The sequence below is a fragment of the Lissotriton helveticus genome, chromosome 4_1 (genome assembly GCF_964261635.1).
Source record: "Lissotriton helveticus chromosome 4_1, aLisHel1.1, whole genome shotgun sequence".
In the NCBI taxonomy this organism is placed as follows: domain Eukaryota; kingdom Metazoa; phylum Chordata; class Amphibia; order Caudata; family Salamandridae; genus Lissotriton; species Lissotriton helveticus.
In genome coordinates, this window is record NC_136063.1 from 1,115,408,207 (window position 1) to 1,115,424,842 (window position 16,636).

The 16,636-nt window shown below is 45.0% G+C and overlaps 1 protein-coding gene and 1 pseudogene across 8 annotated transcripts in view; one reads left to right on the forward strand and one right to left on the reverse strand.

Moving 5' to 3' along the window:
* The window catches only part of FHOD3 (formin homology 2 domain containing 3), a 1,303,582-nt gene that overhangs the window by 949,464 nt on the left and 337,482 nt on the right, over nt 1-16,636 (forward strand). For all 8 annotated transcript variants that reach the window (XM_078687715.1, XM_078687716.1, XM_078687717.1 and 5 more), the window contains exons 8-9: nt 82-176; nt 14,675-14,818. In XM_078687715.1, the coding sequence (XP_078543841.1) occupies nt 82-176; nt 14,675-14,818 (239 nt within the window). The remainder of the gene's footprint in view (nt 1-81; nt 177-14,674; nt 14,819-16,636) is intronic.
* Nucleotides 7,866-8,263, reverse strand: LOC144827444 (protein MANBAL pseudogene; annotated as a pseudogene).

The following is a 16,636-nucleotide window of genomic DNA, read 5'->3' on the forward strand; positions in this document are numbered from 1 at the left end:
TATTGGCAGTGGTCCTCCAGTTAGAAGAATGTATTGCATGTTGACTCTCTGTTTGCCCTTCATTATTGTGTTTGATTTCAGGAGGGAAACCATGGTCCAATGTGATGGAGATTCTGGAAGAGAAGGACGGGGTTGACACGGAGCTCCTTGTCTACGCAATGACACTGGTGAACAAGGTACCTAACCATGTGCACTAACGCATTAGTCTGTCTTGTTTTGGAGATAAAAGATAATACATACAATAGTCTGTTCAGTTGGCTATTTAACCTACTCACAGGTTGTTCTAACAGTAAATGAGGTGCCTTGGTACAAGCAGCCAGTTATAATGACACTTCATAATCAATGTACTATCATTCTTCCTTGTCTCAGGCCTACTGTATTACTCAGTGTGTGATGCATTAACAAGAGAGTGCATGCCCTATCAGTGCAGAAAGCATGCTCTTTATGCATGGGGACCAAAACAATGTGTACTACTCTTAGTAGGGAATTTTGCTTGGAAATTAAGGTGCAGCCTGTAGGTTGTGTGAGCCAGACCCTTAAAATCCCGATTCTCCTTTGACACCCTACTGGCTCCTGGACAAAATCCCTACTCTCTACTCGGGAACTATTTTTAAAAAGGCTGCTAACAATGGTATGCACAAACTACTCTAAGTGGTATTGTTTGTGAGGTACATCGGCCACAAGTCATCTCATCCCCCTCTCCAGGGAGTACAAATCTAATGTGTCCTTCCTTTTTCTCCACTCGTGCAAAACCATCTATCTTGGCTATTCAGCTTGTACCTACTCCGAGACATGTAACTGCCCTGCTTGAAAACTCTGCCAGCCACAAACTGTACAGGCTATCTCTTGTACCTTTGGCATTTCAGATCCACCTACCCCCAACTCTCTCAAACCCTAATAAAGCTTTCTTCCATACGTACTCACCCAAGAACTGATAGTTAACATCCTCTGCAGTTTCCTGATCAAATCCTGCTTCTACATTTTGCAACTGCAAAAGCCTCAGGTTCATCGCATTCTTTATAGGGTCTGGTCACTGCACCCAACTTTACACTGCATTCACTCTTATTGACCGTGAAACTGCACTTTCTTTGCCGTCCGCCTCCCTTACTCACAAAGGCCTTTCTAATACCCAGTGCTCCACCTTGTTGACTCGTAGTGGGTAGCCCTAGAGCTTAGACTATGGCCCTTCTATACTACTGTTGGCAGCAACAGCTTAGTGTTTGATTTCACCTTTAACCTCTTCAACAATGAGGCTTCAATTGTAGGCCCGATTTCATGAAAGTAAGAGACAAAAGAAACAAACATGGCAGTTTGTTTGCAATCGTATATTTTTCTGTGCGGTTGTTGATTGTGATTCCCCTACATCAAAGCTAGGAGTGGGAGCAAGAGCGGGACAACATTTATGTTGAATAGGTGGGAGGATCACCGTGGGGAACAAAGGAGCTGTTTTTACTATGCTGCAGGTGTTCCCCTGCACAGGCTGGGGGTGTGCTCCACTAGGAGACCAGCACACTCCAATAACATGGAGGCAGCAGCGTAGAACACTCCCTGAGTAAGCCTTGAAGGGTTGGTATAGTCCATAAAATGAAAATTCTGATTGGCTCTCCAGCTCTCGAAGTCTCAGCCAGAATGAAATTTGTATTGTTAATGTCATTGTTAAGGGCCGGATTGGGAATGCAAACCAGCCCTGGCAATTGAGTCGGACCGTCCGGTATGTGCTTGTGGGAAACACAGCTGCTGCTGCTTTTAGTACAGGGGGCTGATATTGCAGCACTTTTGCAAAACGGTCCCTCTGTACCAAAACCGCCCCCCACCGGTCCAAAACCGGCACCCCCCACCCTCTTCTGGCACACCGGGAAAACGCCCAGTGCCGGCTATGGCCCTGGTCAATGTTTTTATTGCGGTTGTCATTGTTTTTGGTATTATTATTATGCTATGTATGTTATCTTGAAGACTATGGGCCTGATTCACATCACATATCATACAATAACACCTTCGCATGTAGACCCATACGCAGTTATAGATGTACAACCTTTGTGAATTTGCAAAAATTCCCAGTGACACATCTGGAAAGCTCCACCCGTTCATATACTTACATTCTGACAATTTCCTAAACTCTTTAACATTTTAATTTCTACCCCATATTGAATCGTATCTCTGTCTGACACTTTCCAGTGTTTGCCACATAGCTTTTTGAATTATGCAAATTGTTTTGTCCTAAAAATTATCTCCATAAGTCATAGTTGCATGTCCACAGTTTCAGTTCGTGCCTTCATTCTGGGGTGAACCCCTCTCCCGCCAAAGAAATGGAATGCTATGAACTGTTTATATTAATGTGAAACACTATTTTTATTGCTGTTTTTATAGGGCAGTCTTTAATCGCATGGCACAGAAGAAGCTTCACATGTGCTCCCTAATCCTATGCATATTTCTCCCATAACAAATATTACAAAGTTCTTTCTGTCCAGTGATTGAATCGATGCCATGGCCCGCTGCCTTCGTTTTTTGCAGCAGCGTCACAATTTACAGAGTATATCAGTTAGGTCAGCAGACATATTCATCTTCCATCGAGATTATACTCCAAGTTCACTCTGTATTTTTCATATCCCTGGGAGCATTTTTCAATGTTATCTTATTGTTTTTATTTGACTGAATGATGGCATGATTTCCATAAACTAATAAATTGGCGATATGGCTGCAAAAGTACTTTTCTGGAATTTGTGAGAACTTCGAAACTGGCTCAGAAGGTCAGTTACTGTGTCGCGATCTGAAAGCTTTAAACCCTGATGGAAACTCTGAAGCAAGCCAGCTATGGCCGCCTGAGCCAGCTATGGCCGCCTGAGCCAGCTATGGCCGCCTGAGCCAGCTATGGCCGCCGCACTCGACAGAGCGACTGTGAGTCCGCGTCTCCAGATCTCCCCTGGAATTGCTTTTTGGCACCATAAGAGGAGGCACTTTATGAATTGGGTGGCCACCAGCGTGCCGGTGAAGCATTTATCCTTTTTTGTAAGCCATTACATAAACCAAAAAAAAACATACTTTGATGGAAGCAGAAAAGGCGGCAGGTTCACAGGACTGGCACAGGTATAAAGAAATGTTCACCTCTAGGCCGGGATCGGCCAAACCTCCTCCAAGCCAGTGGCTCAGAAAGCCCCTAACATGCGCCATATCAAAGGGCCTGAAGACTCCATCTCGGTTCCCGTTTGGGATTTGTCCAAAGTGTAGATTAAACTTTCACTAGGGCTCCCGGGTTCTGTTGTCTTTCGAAGTTATCTGACGGCTCGGAGGCCATAAAAATAAAATGCCGGTAACTCCTGCCAGTGATGGGCTGAGGGATATGCCACTGCCAAACCTTCTCCAGTATAAAAAAGTGTGTTCTATCTACCGACAGCCATTTCAAGAAAACAGAGTGGATCTAACATTGTTGTAATAAGTATAATACTTGCTGTGTGCTTGGTTGTGTGTTCTCAGGTTGCTGGCTGTGTGCTGCCAGGAGCTTCTTGTCTTATGCTGCATGGGTGCCTGTTATTGACAAAGAAGGCATGGGCGTGTGCTTATGTTGTGCGGTTCATATAATGTCACAAGTTATATTCTCCATCCCTAAACATTTCAAGACAAATATCAAAGTACCAGTACCCTACACACCTACTCGACAGCATCTTCCACAATTTCAGGCACTCTGTTTCACTCACATCTTCCTGCAATGTGCCTTAGCTAACATATAATGGTCCACTCTCAAAACGAATACAGCGAACCCTTAAGAACCCCAAAAACGAGAAGCTACCCATTCCTCTGGACAATCAAAAAAGCTCATAGCAGTCCAGAACTCAGAATGCAGCCTAGATACAGGGTAACAGGAAGAAAATACTAGGTATTCGGAAGTAACATAAAGAGACCATGTATGTTAGTCTTTTATGTAAGCCATTGAATGAATGAAGTAGAACATTTCGATTTCAAGACCATACACTACATCATTGACATCAATCAATCAATCAAACGATCAGGGGGTTTATAAAGCTCGCTACTAATCCGTGAGGCTCTCAAGGGGCTAGGGGGGTTGGAGGGGAGGGGGGGAGCGCTGCTCTGTTCAGCCGAAGAGCCAGGTCTTGAGGGTCTTCCTGAAGGTGTCCAGGGAGGAGGCACGTCTGATGTCTGCCGGTAGCTCGTTCCAGGTCTTTGTCGCAATGTGCGAGAACGATCTTCCGCTTGAGCTGGCTCTGTAGAACCTGTGCGAGGTTGGATTATCGCAGGTTTCTTTTGGGTACGTGGAAGTTTACTCTGTCGTTTTAGGTATTTGGGTCCATAGTTGTGCAGGCACTTGTAGGCGTGAGTGAGGACTTTGAAGGTGACCCTGTTCTCCACGGGGAGCCGGTGGAATCGCCGCAAGTGCTGGCTGATGTGTTCGCGCCGGGGGATGTCGAGGACGAGTCAGTTCGGTAAATCCCACTGGCATCACATTGCTGCAGCTTCATGTATCTGACCACACCATCTCCACAAACGTCAGCCTGGCTATAACATACACCCCACGGCCAGAGCATAGAAAGAAGAGGCAACGGGGTATCTATTCTCTTAAGGAACCCATTGCAGTGTTAACCCCTTCATACCCCGTATCCAAATCATTAGTGACCAAAATATTTTGGGCCAGATGTACGACCCATTTTTGCATGCGCTAACAGGATTGTGACCCATTTGCGCATGCAAAAATACCAATGGGCAATGTACAAACCCTATTTAGCAAGTCACAATTTAATTGTGGCTTGCTAAATAGGATTTGCAACTCGCTATGAGGAAGGGGGGTTCCAAGGGCCCCTATACCTAAAAGCGACTCCCTACCCTGTGTAAGAATGTTTTGCGACCCAGAGGACCCCTTCCCCTTTGTTAATGTAGGGCCAGGCTGTGGTCCCAAGAACTACTACCTGCCCTTAAAAAATGAAACAAAAACATTTAATTATTTTTTTTTTAAATGCGCCCCGTTTTCCTTTAAGGAAAACGGGCTGCATTTTAAAAAGAAACTGCTTTATTTAAAAGCAGTCCCAGACATTTCAGCAACAATCAAACTTTTCACATTCTATAAGAAAGCACCTTCATCTTGTGTTATATCAACCTTGGTTAGCTTCTATCTCTTTAACTAGTTGTAGGAAAGTGCCCTTTTTGGCATGGTTACCCCCATTGTTTGCCTGGTATTCAATGCAACTTTGGCATGAAGTGCACTGCTATCCAGGTCCCCAATGCCAGATCTCTATTTCTAAAACTGTGCAAGTGTTCCCCCAATCGAGGATACCTATAGCACCCCTGTAATTCCCTAGTAAATGGTACCCCAGGTACCAAGGGCAAGGGTACTAAAGAGGGTCCCCAAAGGCTGCAGCAAGTATGTGTGACCCTAAGGGACCACTCACCTAACTCATGTAGAATGCTATTGCAGTCTCCGTGTCTTTTTGCACACAAAAGTGAAACCACAACGTGGCACGCATCCCTGTGTGCCATGGCTACAGTCAGTGCATGCAGTATAGATAGGTCACCCCTACAGCAGGCCTTATAACCCTAAGACAGGGTGCACTATCCTACGTGTGTGGACATATCTGCATGAATATATATGCCTTGTGCTGGCCAGTCCCATTACTGCCAGTGCAAGTGACCAGGGAAGCCATTTAAAATACATGTGCTGGACACTGGTGTAAAACGAGTTCCCCAGCTACATGATAATGTCACTGAAACCAAAGATGTTTGGTGTCAAACATCTGGTATTAATAAACCCACACTGATTCCAGTGATGGATTTATTAATGCATGCACCCGTAAGGCACCTTGGAGATGCCCCCTGAAAGCCTACCAACTACTATTGTGCTTGCTGGCTGTTCTTGACCAGCCAGCTACCACAGACAAATTTCTGATACCCAGTGGTGAGAGCCCATGCTCTCAGCAGGTCAGGAACAAAGCCTCCTCTGGTAGAGGGTGTTTTGCCCCCTCTACAGCAAGATGAGCTATAAATTAGCATTTCAAGTCAGGTAGCTTCAACCAGCCCGCTGCCTTTAGTAAGCAAATCTGGCTTCGCTCAGAGGTGCTGCCATCCCCCCTGACCAGGAGCCATTTGGCGCCTGGACAGGTGGGAAAATTAGTAGTCAGATAGATGTGTTCACCCTCAGGCTGATTCCACCCCTAAGGTGGGCTCCCTGATGTGGACACAACATTTAAAAGTCTTTCATCTTTGTGATGGCAGATTCGGAAACTCTGGGACAGGGTTCTGCCCACTTCCCTCAGGAAGTGGTCATACAGTGGGCATTGTGACCCCAGGGGTAAGTAGTACATTTGCTCTACTACCCAACACGCCCCTAACACCCCTAAATCTAATATTATTGGGGCTGCGAGGACTCCCCATCACCAAAAACATGACACTGGAAAGCACAACTGAACCTGTGCCCCTAGCCCGAGTTAAAGTGGACCAATAGTGCTAGCGTGTTCCCCAGACCCTTCAGCACTGAAGCCCACCTTGGATTTGCCAACTGTTGACTTCCCGACCTCGCCTTCAGCTCTTAGTACCGGCCCCCTCTACTGCAAGTGACGCCTCAGGGCACCTTTACACCCAGCCACCCGAGCAGAAGAGGATGAAAGGTGTCCCCACATCCCTGAGCATCATACGATCTGAGCCCCCTTGTTGGTTCAGCTGGACCTTCCCACCAGTTCAAACATTGCAGCCCTTTTTTGACCTGACCGATCCCCATTGACTTGAATGGGGCACCCTAAGCTGTATTGCACCTCTGCAACTCACCTCTCCAGTGATGCACGAGGTGACCTGTTGGTGCTGTCTTTGACCCTGCCCCTTATTCAACTTAAGTCCAGAAGATCGGTCCTCTAAGTACCTGTATGCCAATTTATGTCTTTCCTCCATAGGATCACATTACCACTCGAGAAATTGCACTAAGTTTCGACTGTAAATGTAAATATTTCTACCTTGAACTGTTCTTACCTGATTCTAATTATTTTGGTGCATAAATATATTTAAAGATATGTGTTATTTTTATAAATTGGTGTGGATCTCCTTATTGAGTTGTGTGTATTATTTATTGACTTAGTGCATGCAGCAGATGTCTAACACTCCTCTCTGATAAGCAAAAGGCTGCCTGACAGCACTATCCCCTAAGAGAGCAACTTGGAATTGCTAGAGCAAGCCTCTGTGCACTTATAAGGGATACCTGGACTCTTTGCACCCTATACCTCTTTTTGGTATACTCTATAAGGAGCCAGCTTCCTACACTAGTCAACCATGTCAACAAATGTCCTCCCAAAAACTTTCATATTTCAGACCCACAAAATCATTACCATGTTCAACAACAAATTTAGCCTCACAAATTTAGCCACTCAACAAACCATATACCTAAAGCTTTCCTTTTTTTTTATCAATGATTTTCTTTATTTAAGATTTATCAGAATCAATTACACCATGACACACTCTACACTTCAAAGGAAGACTACAATGAAAGGAGAAAAGAGTAATAGGTGCGTGCCTACAAAAAAACACCACAATATGCTATGTAGCACAATTCAGGCTGCTTTTTTTATCACATCAAAGTTTCCTTGTGGAAGTGGGTAGGGGTAACAAACGGTGTAGCCCAAGAAAACCACACAAACTTAACACTGAAGTCAACAAAACAGGTTACATGAATACTCGTTCTGAGACTGTTCTCGGGGCTTGTTTGAACTAAGTCAATGCTTGTGGTTTTTACACACTATGCACTTGAAAAATGATTTCTATCTGGGGATTGGTGGTATGAAATGGTCTGCATAGCTCTGTCACGCCGCCCACAGCACAAAAGTCAATGGGAGTTGTCCCTTATGTATAAGAGTTCTTGGACACCGCGGGTGATGTCAGTCAGGACTGTGGCCTGTTCGCAGGTAGGTGGCATACAGTTCGTTGCTTTTGCCTTTCCAAAGCTTCTTTACCGTTTCTTCTTGGGTTCCTTCTTTGGCTTCTTCGTCACTTGTGCGGTCACAGGTTTTGGTTTCTTGGCTGGCTCAGAACTTTTAACTTCATAGTGATCAACGTCCGTCTGTAGGGACTTGGAAGTGGGATAAATGATGGCCAGGATGCATACCAGCTGGAAAATAGCTCCTAGAAAAAGCCCATAGTGCAGTAGATTCTCCAGAAACGTGGGTTCTGGAATGTCAGGGGGAGAAAGGTCCAACTCCGCGGCCATGGCAAAACGAGGCCCTCTTACTTCTCAACCAAAGATCCTATGGTCTCTGCACCAGCTCTAGACAGCACTTAATGGATTGCAGCACTTAATGGATTGCATACCTAACGCTTTCCAATGAAAAATTGCTAAATTAGCACGCTATCCAATAACACCGGACGGGCCATCAACAGAATTGACAACTTGATGAACTTTGCCCATTCACACTAGAGCAGGTAGGTGTCCAAATACCCAACAACTCATAGATTTCACCACTGCCTCCTTCAAAATAATTCCATAACCCATCAAATATATTGTTCTCCTCGTAAAAGGGACATCGAGTAGTCAATGATTTCCCAAAGAAGTGTGAGGGAAGAACTCAGCTAAAGTATAACATCATCATATAAAATAAATAAACTCCGACGTCCAGTCTGTAATAGACTATATAAAAAACGAATAGAACTCTAATAACACAGTAGATTAACAGAACAGTAAAGTCGAGTAGGTACTAACAAGCACAAAAGGTTCAGCACGTATAGAGGCAAAGCTACACCCAGAAATATTTTTTTAAAGCATTTGCGATGCAAAAGGTCTCGCACTTGCGAGAGTTTAAGCTATTGGTTTTGTAAATGACAATGGCTTTTATTTATCTGTTTTGAAAACCAACACATAAATAAAAAGCATTGTCATATAAAATGCCAATAGCTCAATAGCTCAAATTCTCGCACATGCAAAACCTATTGCATTGCAAATGTTTGTTTTTTATGCAGCGGAGTGATGAAATTTGCACAGCACTATTGCCATTTGTATGGGCAAATTGACAAAAAAAGAATGTTACTGTGTGTTTATATAAAGCGCAGATGATCGCTTTGTATGAAGCCGCAAAAAGAAAAGAGGTGCGGGAAATCACTATACAGCAGAAATAAGTAGTGACCTCAGAGGGGTGGTGGGGGAAGGCAAGTAGGAGGGGTGAGATGGTGTGCAGCATGGTATGGGAGATCGGGGAAAAGAGCCACGTATTTTGAAAATATAGTGCTGCTGCCATTAGTAAAAAAATATAAAAGCGGGCGCCGTGCTGCGTTGCAGTAGAGCATGGGATGGGTTGAATAGGAGAAAATCATTCAAGAAAATAGTGCTCAGAGACCTAATAAACCTTACCAAGTAACCACACAAGTAAAAGGCCCAGTCCTCATGGAGGTTACAAATGTAGAAAAGGCGGTACTTAGTAGGGACTACTAAGCCTATTCATGAATCAAAAGCAACCATTTAGAAAGGACAGTAGCAGGAGCCAATTGAAAGATGGGGAGAAACTGGGCGGAGGTTCAAGTCCATACCTGAATATATCATGCTTTGCAGAGCAGTGCTTGCGCTGCCCAGGCTCAACTTCAAAATGTTAACTGCGCTTAAGTTCGCCGTGCTACAGCCTGAAAAGCGTTTATACCCCAAAGAGCACGAGTGCCAAAGCTAGACGCAATGCAAGTCAGTGAAAGGTAATCACAGTGAAGTTACTTTCGAATCTGTCTTTCAAAACTAACATCAAATGTTCACCTGAGTTATAATATTTTCCTAGTGCATGAAACAAGGGGCAGAGAGTGGACGTGCAACATTTCTCTATAGCGACCGGTGCTTTCCTGAATTGCCCCCATTCCACTGTGGGTCATATCACTTATGCTTGTCATCACTCGCCTCAGTTAAAATCGCCTTTCAAAGGAATGTTAGCAGCACAGCTGAATGTAAGTGACTGGGGGTGGATCAGATTGAAGATTCACGTCATTTCATAAGTAGGACTGATGAAGAGGTTCAATTCTTTAAAGTAGCTTTCTACGAACTGGCCAGTGGGGCTGAAACAATTGAGGGTGCCGGTCCTAGCCTGGCTGACATGATAACTTGCAACTGTAGATAGGACCTAGCGTAGACAGTACCTTCATAAGAGCATCTGCAGTTGTAGTACACTTACCACCTTCAAATGAAGTAACTTGAGGATACTCAGAGCTAGACATATCTCGACAATTATTCTGGCATCTATGCTGCCATACCATACAAAGGGAATGGATCCCAAGTAGCTTAGAAGAACTGGGGATTCCCTTAATAGGCAGCGTTAGCTTGCCCATGTTGGGTGCACGATATAGATATAGTTCTCCAAATAAGGCATATGGGAAAAATATTAGTATGCTGAAGGAATTCCTTCACCTTTGGATGTCACCGGAACAGGGCTCGGTATGTGGTTCACCAGTTATCAATGTCCAATTATAGTCTTTTCTCATGCTGCAAAGCTCTCAGAAGCTCTCTGGTTTTTGGCGGGCCTGTGCTGCAGAGCTGGCTCTCAGTTTGTTGCAGCTGGACCACAGGTCTACGGAGGAAGCCAGGACTGGTCCTCTCAACATCAGGGAAGTTTACCTTAACTGTTGTCTCCAAAGATGCAGGAGTTGTGGTCTTCTCCGTTGTCCTGTTCTTATTTTTGCTCCCCGAGGGGTTCCGAAGATCGAACTTTGCCTTCCGCTGATTGGTGTTCAGATCTTCTGGTGAAGGTTAAAGGGCAACAGAGAATTTCAATATGAGGACACAAAATGTATCCCAAGTACGGGATGGGTTAAGGCAGTTTTCACTATCCGTCAGCATGGCTGCAATCTTTCAGGAGGCTCTCCAATCATTTTGCAGTACATTGTCTTGCAGAGCTTTCTCCATAGGAAAAACATCTGAGCACAGGAATGGGGAGAAGAGCAGCTTTGGCTTCTTCAGCACATGGTGTCACTTGGTAGAGTACTGGCAAACTTCCTAAAACCGAATCTTACTAGAGACAGCGGTGGCTTCTCTGCCTTGTCACTAGATTTGTGCATTTGAACTGTAAAACCCAAAGTAGAATAAACCACTTGATAAGGAAACACCATCCTCAAAATAATAGCAATGGGGACAACTCCAAACAAGGTCACGAAGGAGACTCACTCAGAGGCATTGGAAACCTCCATTTTGAGTCTCCTTCGAGTGAGACTCCAAGGGTCTGCAGGATCTTACCTGTACATCAAACCCACTCAAACATCCGCACATGCTTGGGGAAGTGAAGGCCCAGGTGTAAGGGTGGCAAAAATAGATACTTAACGCTTGGACCAGGGGTGACAGGCAGAAAGACATGTACCGCTGACTAGAAATCACTGCCACCAGCAGTTAGGCTTCACACAGCGTGGTCTAAGGGCTCCCTTGTCATGCTCTTTCGTTCTTTTATGGATGGGGTCCACCAGTTCTCCAGCGGTGTCTAGCTCACTCCCACGCAAGGGATAGTTATCAAAACAAGCATTTGCAATGCCATAGGTCTCGCATTTGCAAGAGTTTAAGCTATTGGCATTGTAAATGAAAATGCCTTTTATTTATGCGTTTTGAAAACCAACACATATATAAAAGGCACTGTCATTTGTAATGCCAATAGCTAAAACTCTCGCACATGCAACACCACTTTATTGGTGGTCCCGACCTTTTCTTTAGACGCTGCTCGCCATAGTCAGGTTACAGCGGCGTCTAAAGAAAGAGGGGCACCCAACATTAATGTGAAAGCACGGCATGGGGCGCTTTTACTAAAAAACTTTTTTTACTGTAAAAGCTCTGCATGCTGTGCTTTCACTTTAATGACCAGCAAAACACACAAGATGATGGACGGAATGTTGCACGATGGCAAAATATTCACCCCCAGTCACAGATCTGGGCTTAATCCATTGTTATTTTGCTCACTGAGCCACCCCAGTTCTGACATGGCCATATGCAAATCAGTCTTGACCCTGTGCCTCATGGGAACAGTTCAGACCGAACTGCCAAGCCATGTCTTCCCTGGACCAGAATCAAGCATCCTAGGACCGGTTTAGCCAGGATAGCTTGACCAGTGGTGTAGTGAGCTCGAGACCCACGTCTGGGCATACCCTTCCCACATAGGGTGAACAGCAAAACACACAAGATGATTGACGGAATGTTGCACAATGGCAAAACATTCACAGATCTGGGTTTAATCCATCGTTATTTTGCTCACCGAGCCACCCCAGTTCAGACATGGCCATATGCAAATCAGTCTTGACCCTGTGCCTCATGGGAACAGTCCAGACTGAACTGCCAAGCCATGCCTTCCCTGGACCGGAATCAAGCATCCTAGGACCGGTTTCTGTATATCAGCCGTCTTCAGCCAGGATAGCTTGACTCCAGTGGCGTAGTGAGCACGGGACCCACATCTGGGCATACCCTTCCCACATAGGGTAAACAGCAAAACACACAAGATGGTAGACGGAATGTTGCACAATGGCAAAACATTCACCCCCAGTCACAGATCTGGATTTAATCCATCGTTTTAATCCATCGTTATTTTGCTCACGAGCCACCCCAGTTCAGACATGGCCATATGCAAATCAGTCTTGACCCTCTGCCTCATGGTGAGAATGGTGATGGATTAACCCCAGATCAGTTGACTGGGGGTGAGTGTTTGATGTTTGTTCGCCCTAAGTTGGCAGGGTATGCCCAGACGTGGGGCCCTTGCTCACTCTACCACTGGATTCAAGATAGCCTGGCTGATGAGGATAATGAATCCGAAACCGGTCCCAGGATGCTTGTTTCCGGTCCAGCGAAGACATGGCTTGGCAGTTCGGGCTGGACTGTTCCCATGAGGCACAGGGTCAGACTGATTTGCATATAGCCATGTCTGAACTGGGGTGGCAGAGTAGGCTAAAGAACGGTGATGGATTAAACCCAGATCATTTGACTGGGTGTGAGTGTTTGATTTGCTCAAACGCTCTGTCCATCACCCCGTTTGGTATCGCTTTGTTTGCCCTAAGTTGGCAGGGTATGCCCAGATGTGGGGCCCTTGCTCACTCTGCCACTGGATTCAAGATAGCCTGGCTGATGAGGATAATGAATCCGAAACCGGTCCCAGGATGCTTGTTTCCGGTCCAGCGAAGACATGGCTTGGCAGTTCGGGCTGGACTGTTCCCATGAGGCACAGGGTCAGACTGATTTGCATATGGCCATGTCTGAACTGTGGTGGTGGAGTGAGCTAAAGAATGGTGATGGATTAAACCCAGATCACTTGACTGGGGGTATCACTTTTTTCACTTTAATGACGATAGCCCCCCTTTCTTTAGACGCGGCTCACTGGTACCTGAATACGACGAGCAATGTCTAAAGAAAGGGGCGAGGCCACTAGTAAAGTGAAAGCTCGGTGTGGGGCACTTTCACTAAAAAAAACGGTTTCGTAGCGTGGCCGCTATAGTTAAAGCATGCTGTGCAGACAAATAAAATAAATAAAGAAGCGCCACTGCTATAGTTTAGGTAGGCCGACATGGCAATATTGAAAAAGAACCGCAGCCGTTATACTTAAAGCGGACCGTGCTGGTGAATTAAATAAATAAGGAAGAGGAGGAGAGGAGTTGGCCTAACGGCTAGGGCGCTCGACCTCGGACCTGGAGGAACTGGGTTCGAGTCTCGGTAACGACGCCAAAACCTCCTGTGATTCTGGGCAAATCACTTAATCTCCCCGTGCCTAAAATGAAAGTGTGTCCTCATGTAACGTAACTGGAAAATGTGTAAAGCGCTCTGATACCTGATTCGGTTCGGGTCTAGTTCTCGCTATATAAAAACTCTGCAAAAAAAAAAAAGGGAAGCATGGCCGCTATAGTTAAAGCGGACCGCGGTTAGTGATTACAATATAAAAGTGGGCGGTGTGCTGCACTGTAGGAAAGCACAGCGTAGGTGGAATAGGGGAAAATCAATAAAAAATAGTGCTCACCGACTAGATAAAGCAGACAGTGTAACAACACAATTAAAAAGTCCAGTCCTCATGGGAGGTTACAAATGCCGACAAGGCGGTACCAAGGAGGGGCTACTAAGCGTATTCATGAATTAAAAGCAACGATTTAGAAAGGACAGTAAAAGGAGCAAATTTAAAAGATTGGCGGGAAATGTGCGGAGCTACAAGTCCATTACTGACTCATTCCAAGTTTTAACATCCGGACTGGACTGCACGGACTTCCACGTGTTTTCCCGGAATTAAAGCCTGTTTTCTTCCTATGCATTCCAGCTGCTCGAGACAGTCAATTGGTGTCTATAAATCACACGCCAATTATAATCGTTTCTACTGAAAATGCACGTTTTTGACCGAAACGTGAATACTGTCCCACTTTTAATGCGGTCCCCAGTGAGTCAGAAATTACAAAGTCGAGGCTTAAAGGCACAGAGGGACTATGCCAAAAGTACAGTCAACCCAACCATGGATATATATTGCATAGAAAACATTGGCCCGGTTTTAAGCTCTGGGCTACTCTGTAAACGAAAATCCAGCCATTCTTAAACTATTTTTCTCTATCAGATTTCACTGAAATCAAGATGTGATGTACACCTCTAATTGACATGTATTCTATGTTCCCCTTTTTAGGTGCCATCCAACTTTGAAGATGTAGCTGTGGTTGTTTAATTTTGTATTTTTTTTATTTCTATAGCTGTTGCTTGCAAACTTATCTCTGTGTCCTCTTCAACTCTCAGACGCTGTCGGGGCTGCCGGATCAGGACTCCTTCTACGACGTGCTGGACTGTCTGGAAGAGCTCGGCATTGAAGCGGTTTCGCAGAGGCACCTGAACAAGAAAGGAACAGACTTGGATCTAGTCGAGCAATTTAACATTTATGAGGTAACATAACATGTCCTGTTTTATGCATCTTGCAGCTCGCACCCGAACATCAAAGCCGGCGAACGAAAATAAAATATGAAACCAGGGTTAGAACTTGGTTATCTACTTTATTTTGTTTTAAACCAAAAACATCTGGTAGCCGAAAGAATTCCTCCTGTATACGACCCACATGGCTTCGCACATAGTCCTGCGAACGCATCTTGAGGTCAGGTGGTCCAACTCTCTACGGAAAATGAACTATGCTTACAATCTGTCTGCAACTGCAGCTCTGTCCCAAAGGGTTGGCAATGATGTCTACATAGGCCAAAGCACTTTAGAGTGAAAGGCGAGAAGAGGTGACCTCATATCCATTCCACGAATGCCGCTGGCTGCGGACCAATTTGCGGTTTTCAGGTGTTTCCCGCTCAAATTGGATTACGTCTCCAGGACTCCAAGAGGCTCTTGCAAAACAGAGGGGACCTAAGCCTTCTCTGGGACCACTCAGCTGAAGGCCCTACTTGTTTGATATTTGACATACCAGGAAGTGAGTGACCACTCGCAACGTTCTATGGGTATTTTCAATCCTCCGAACTCGCACTTGTTGCCCAATATTTCACTGCAGGAAACATTTAAATGTCTGAAAAGGATTTGGTGGGAAAATGTTGCCATAGGCAATGTTTTTTGTGGGGAGGAAATTTCAACAATGGGCAAATAGCATATTATTCAGCAGCGGCTGCTGCCAAAATAAGAATCATTTAAAAAAGCACTTGCCTGCTACTCCTGCTGCTGGCTGCCTCGGTGCTCCTCTCTTTTGGAAGTCCCTGGGCTAGCACAGCTACCCATGCTCCTCACCCAATCCAGATGCTGCTCTCATTGTGTGAGAGCAGCGCCTGGATTTGTCTGAGCGGCCTGGTTAGGCGCACACTAAGGGACGGTGAGCCTGTGCCATTTCTCCACCCAGCTGTACAATACAGCTGGATTGGAGAAATCTGAGTGCACATGACTGTTTGGCTGGCCTAAGACGGCCAGCCAAACTGGGATGCGCACTTAGAAGTGCCCACCACTCCTCCACCCAGTCCCTGTGCTATCAAGATAGGATTGCCTGGTCTCCCCTGGATTCTGCAGCATCAGCTGACAGTGAAAAATAAAATAATAATACAATTGTTTTATTATCGTATTATTTTTTTATTCTTCGGTGGGGCAACGCTCCTCCGCCATTACAGAAGAACCACCACTGGTATTATTTATGGCTTTTCAGAAAACAAATGTTGTGCACTTTGCTTAATTTCACCTGTGGATTTAAAAGAATGGTGCAAATTTACTAATGTCTCTCGCAATGCAGCGCCGCAACTCTAAATTGCCGTACTACGTTGAATGAGAGCGCGTAGCAGGATGGCGTCATATCTGAAGCTGTTGGTCTCTTCCCAAGGGCTGGGGAATTTCTTCCTGCCCACTGCCACACACACACCTTTGCACAATAGTGCAAATCAGCCTGACCCTAGCACAGGTTTTGTACTGGAAGGTAATACTCGAGTACAAAATACTATGCTTAGGGTTACTTTTAAACTTTTTGTTTGCTGTACAGTACAGTAGTAGTAGTAAAATGTGATGTTTATTTGGACCTCGATCTTATTAAACAATTTATAAATTACAGCAACATGATAAAATAACACACAACACCGAATATAAAATACAAGTAAGTACAATCTCCAACACCAGTGGATTAAATGAAGGACTCCCCTCAAGTATGTTAATTTATCTCAGATTGACTGTAAAAAACTGTCAACAGACAATAAAAATCGCCCCATAGCACATGTCACATCTAGGAATCTCATTACA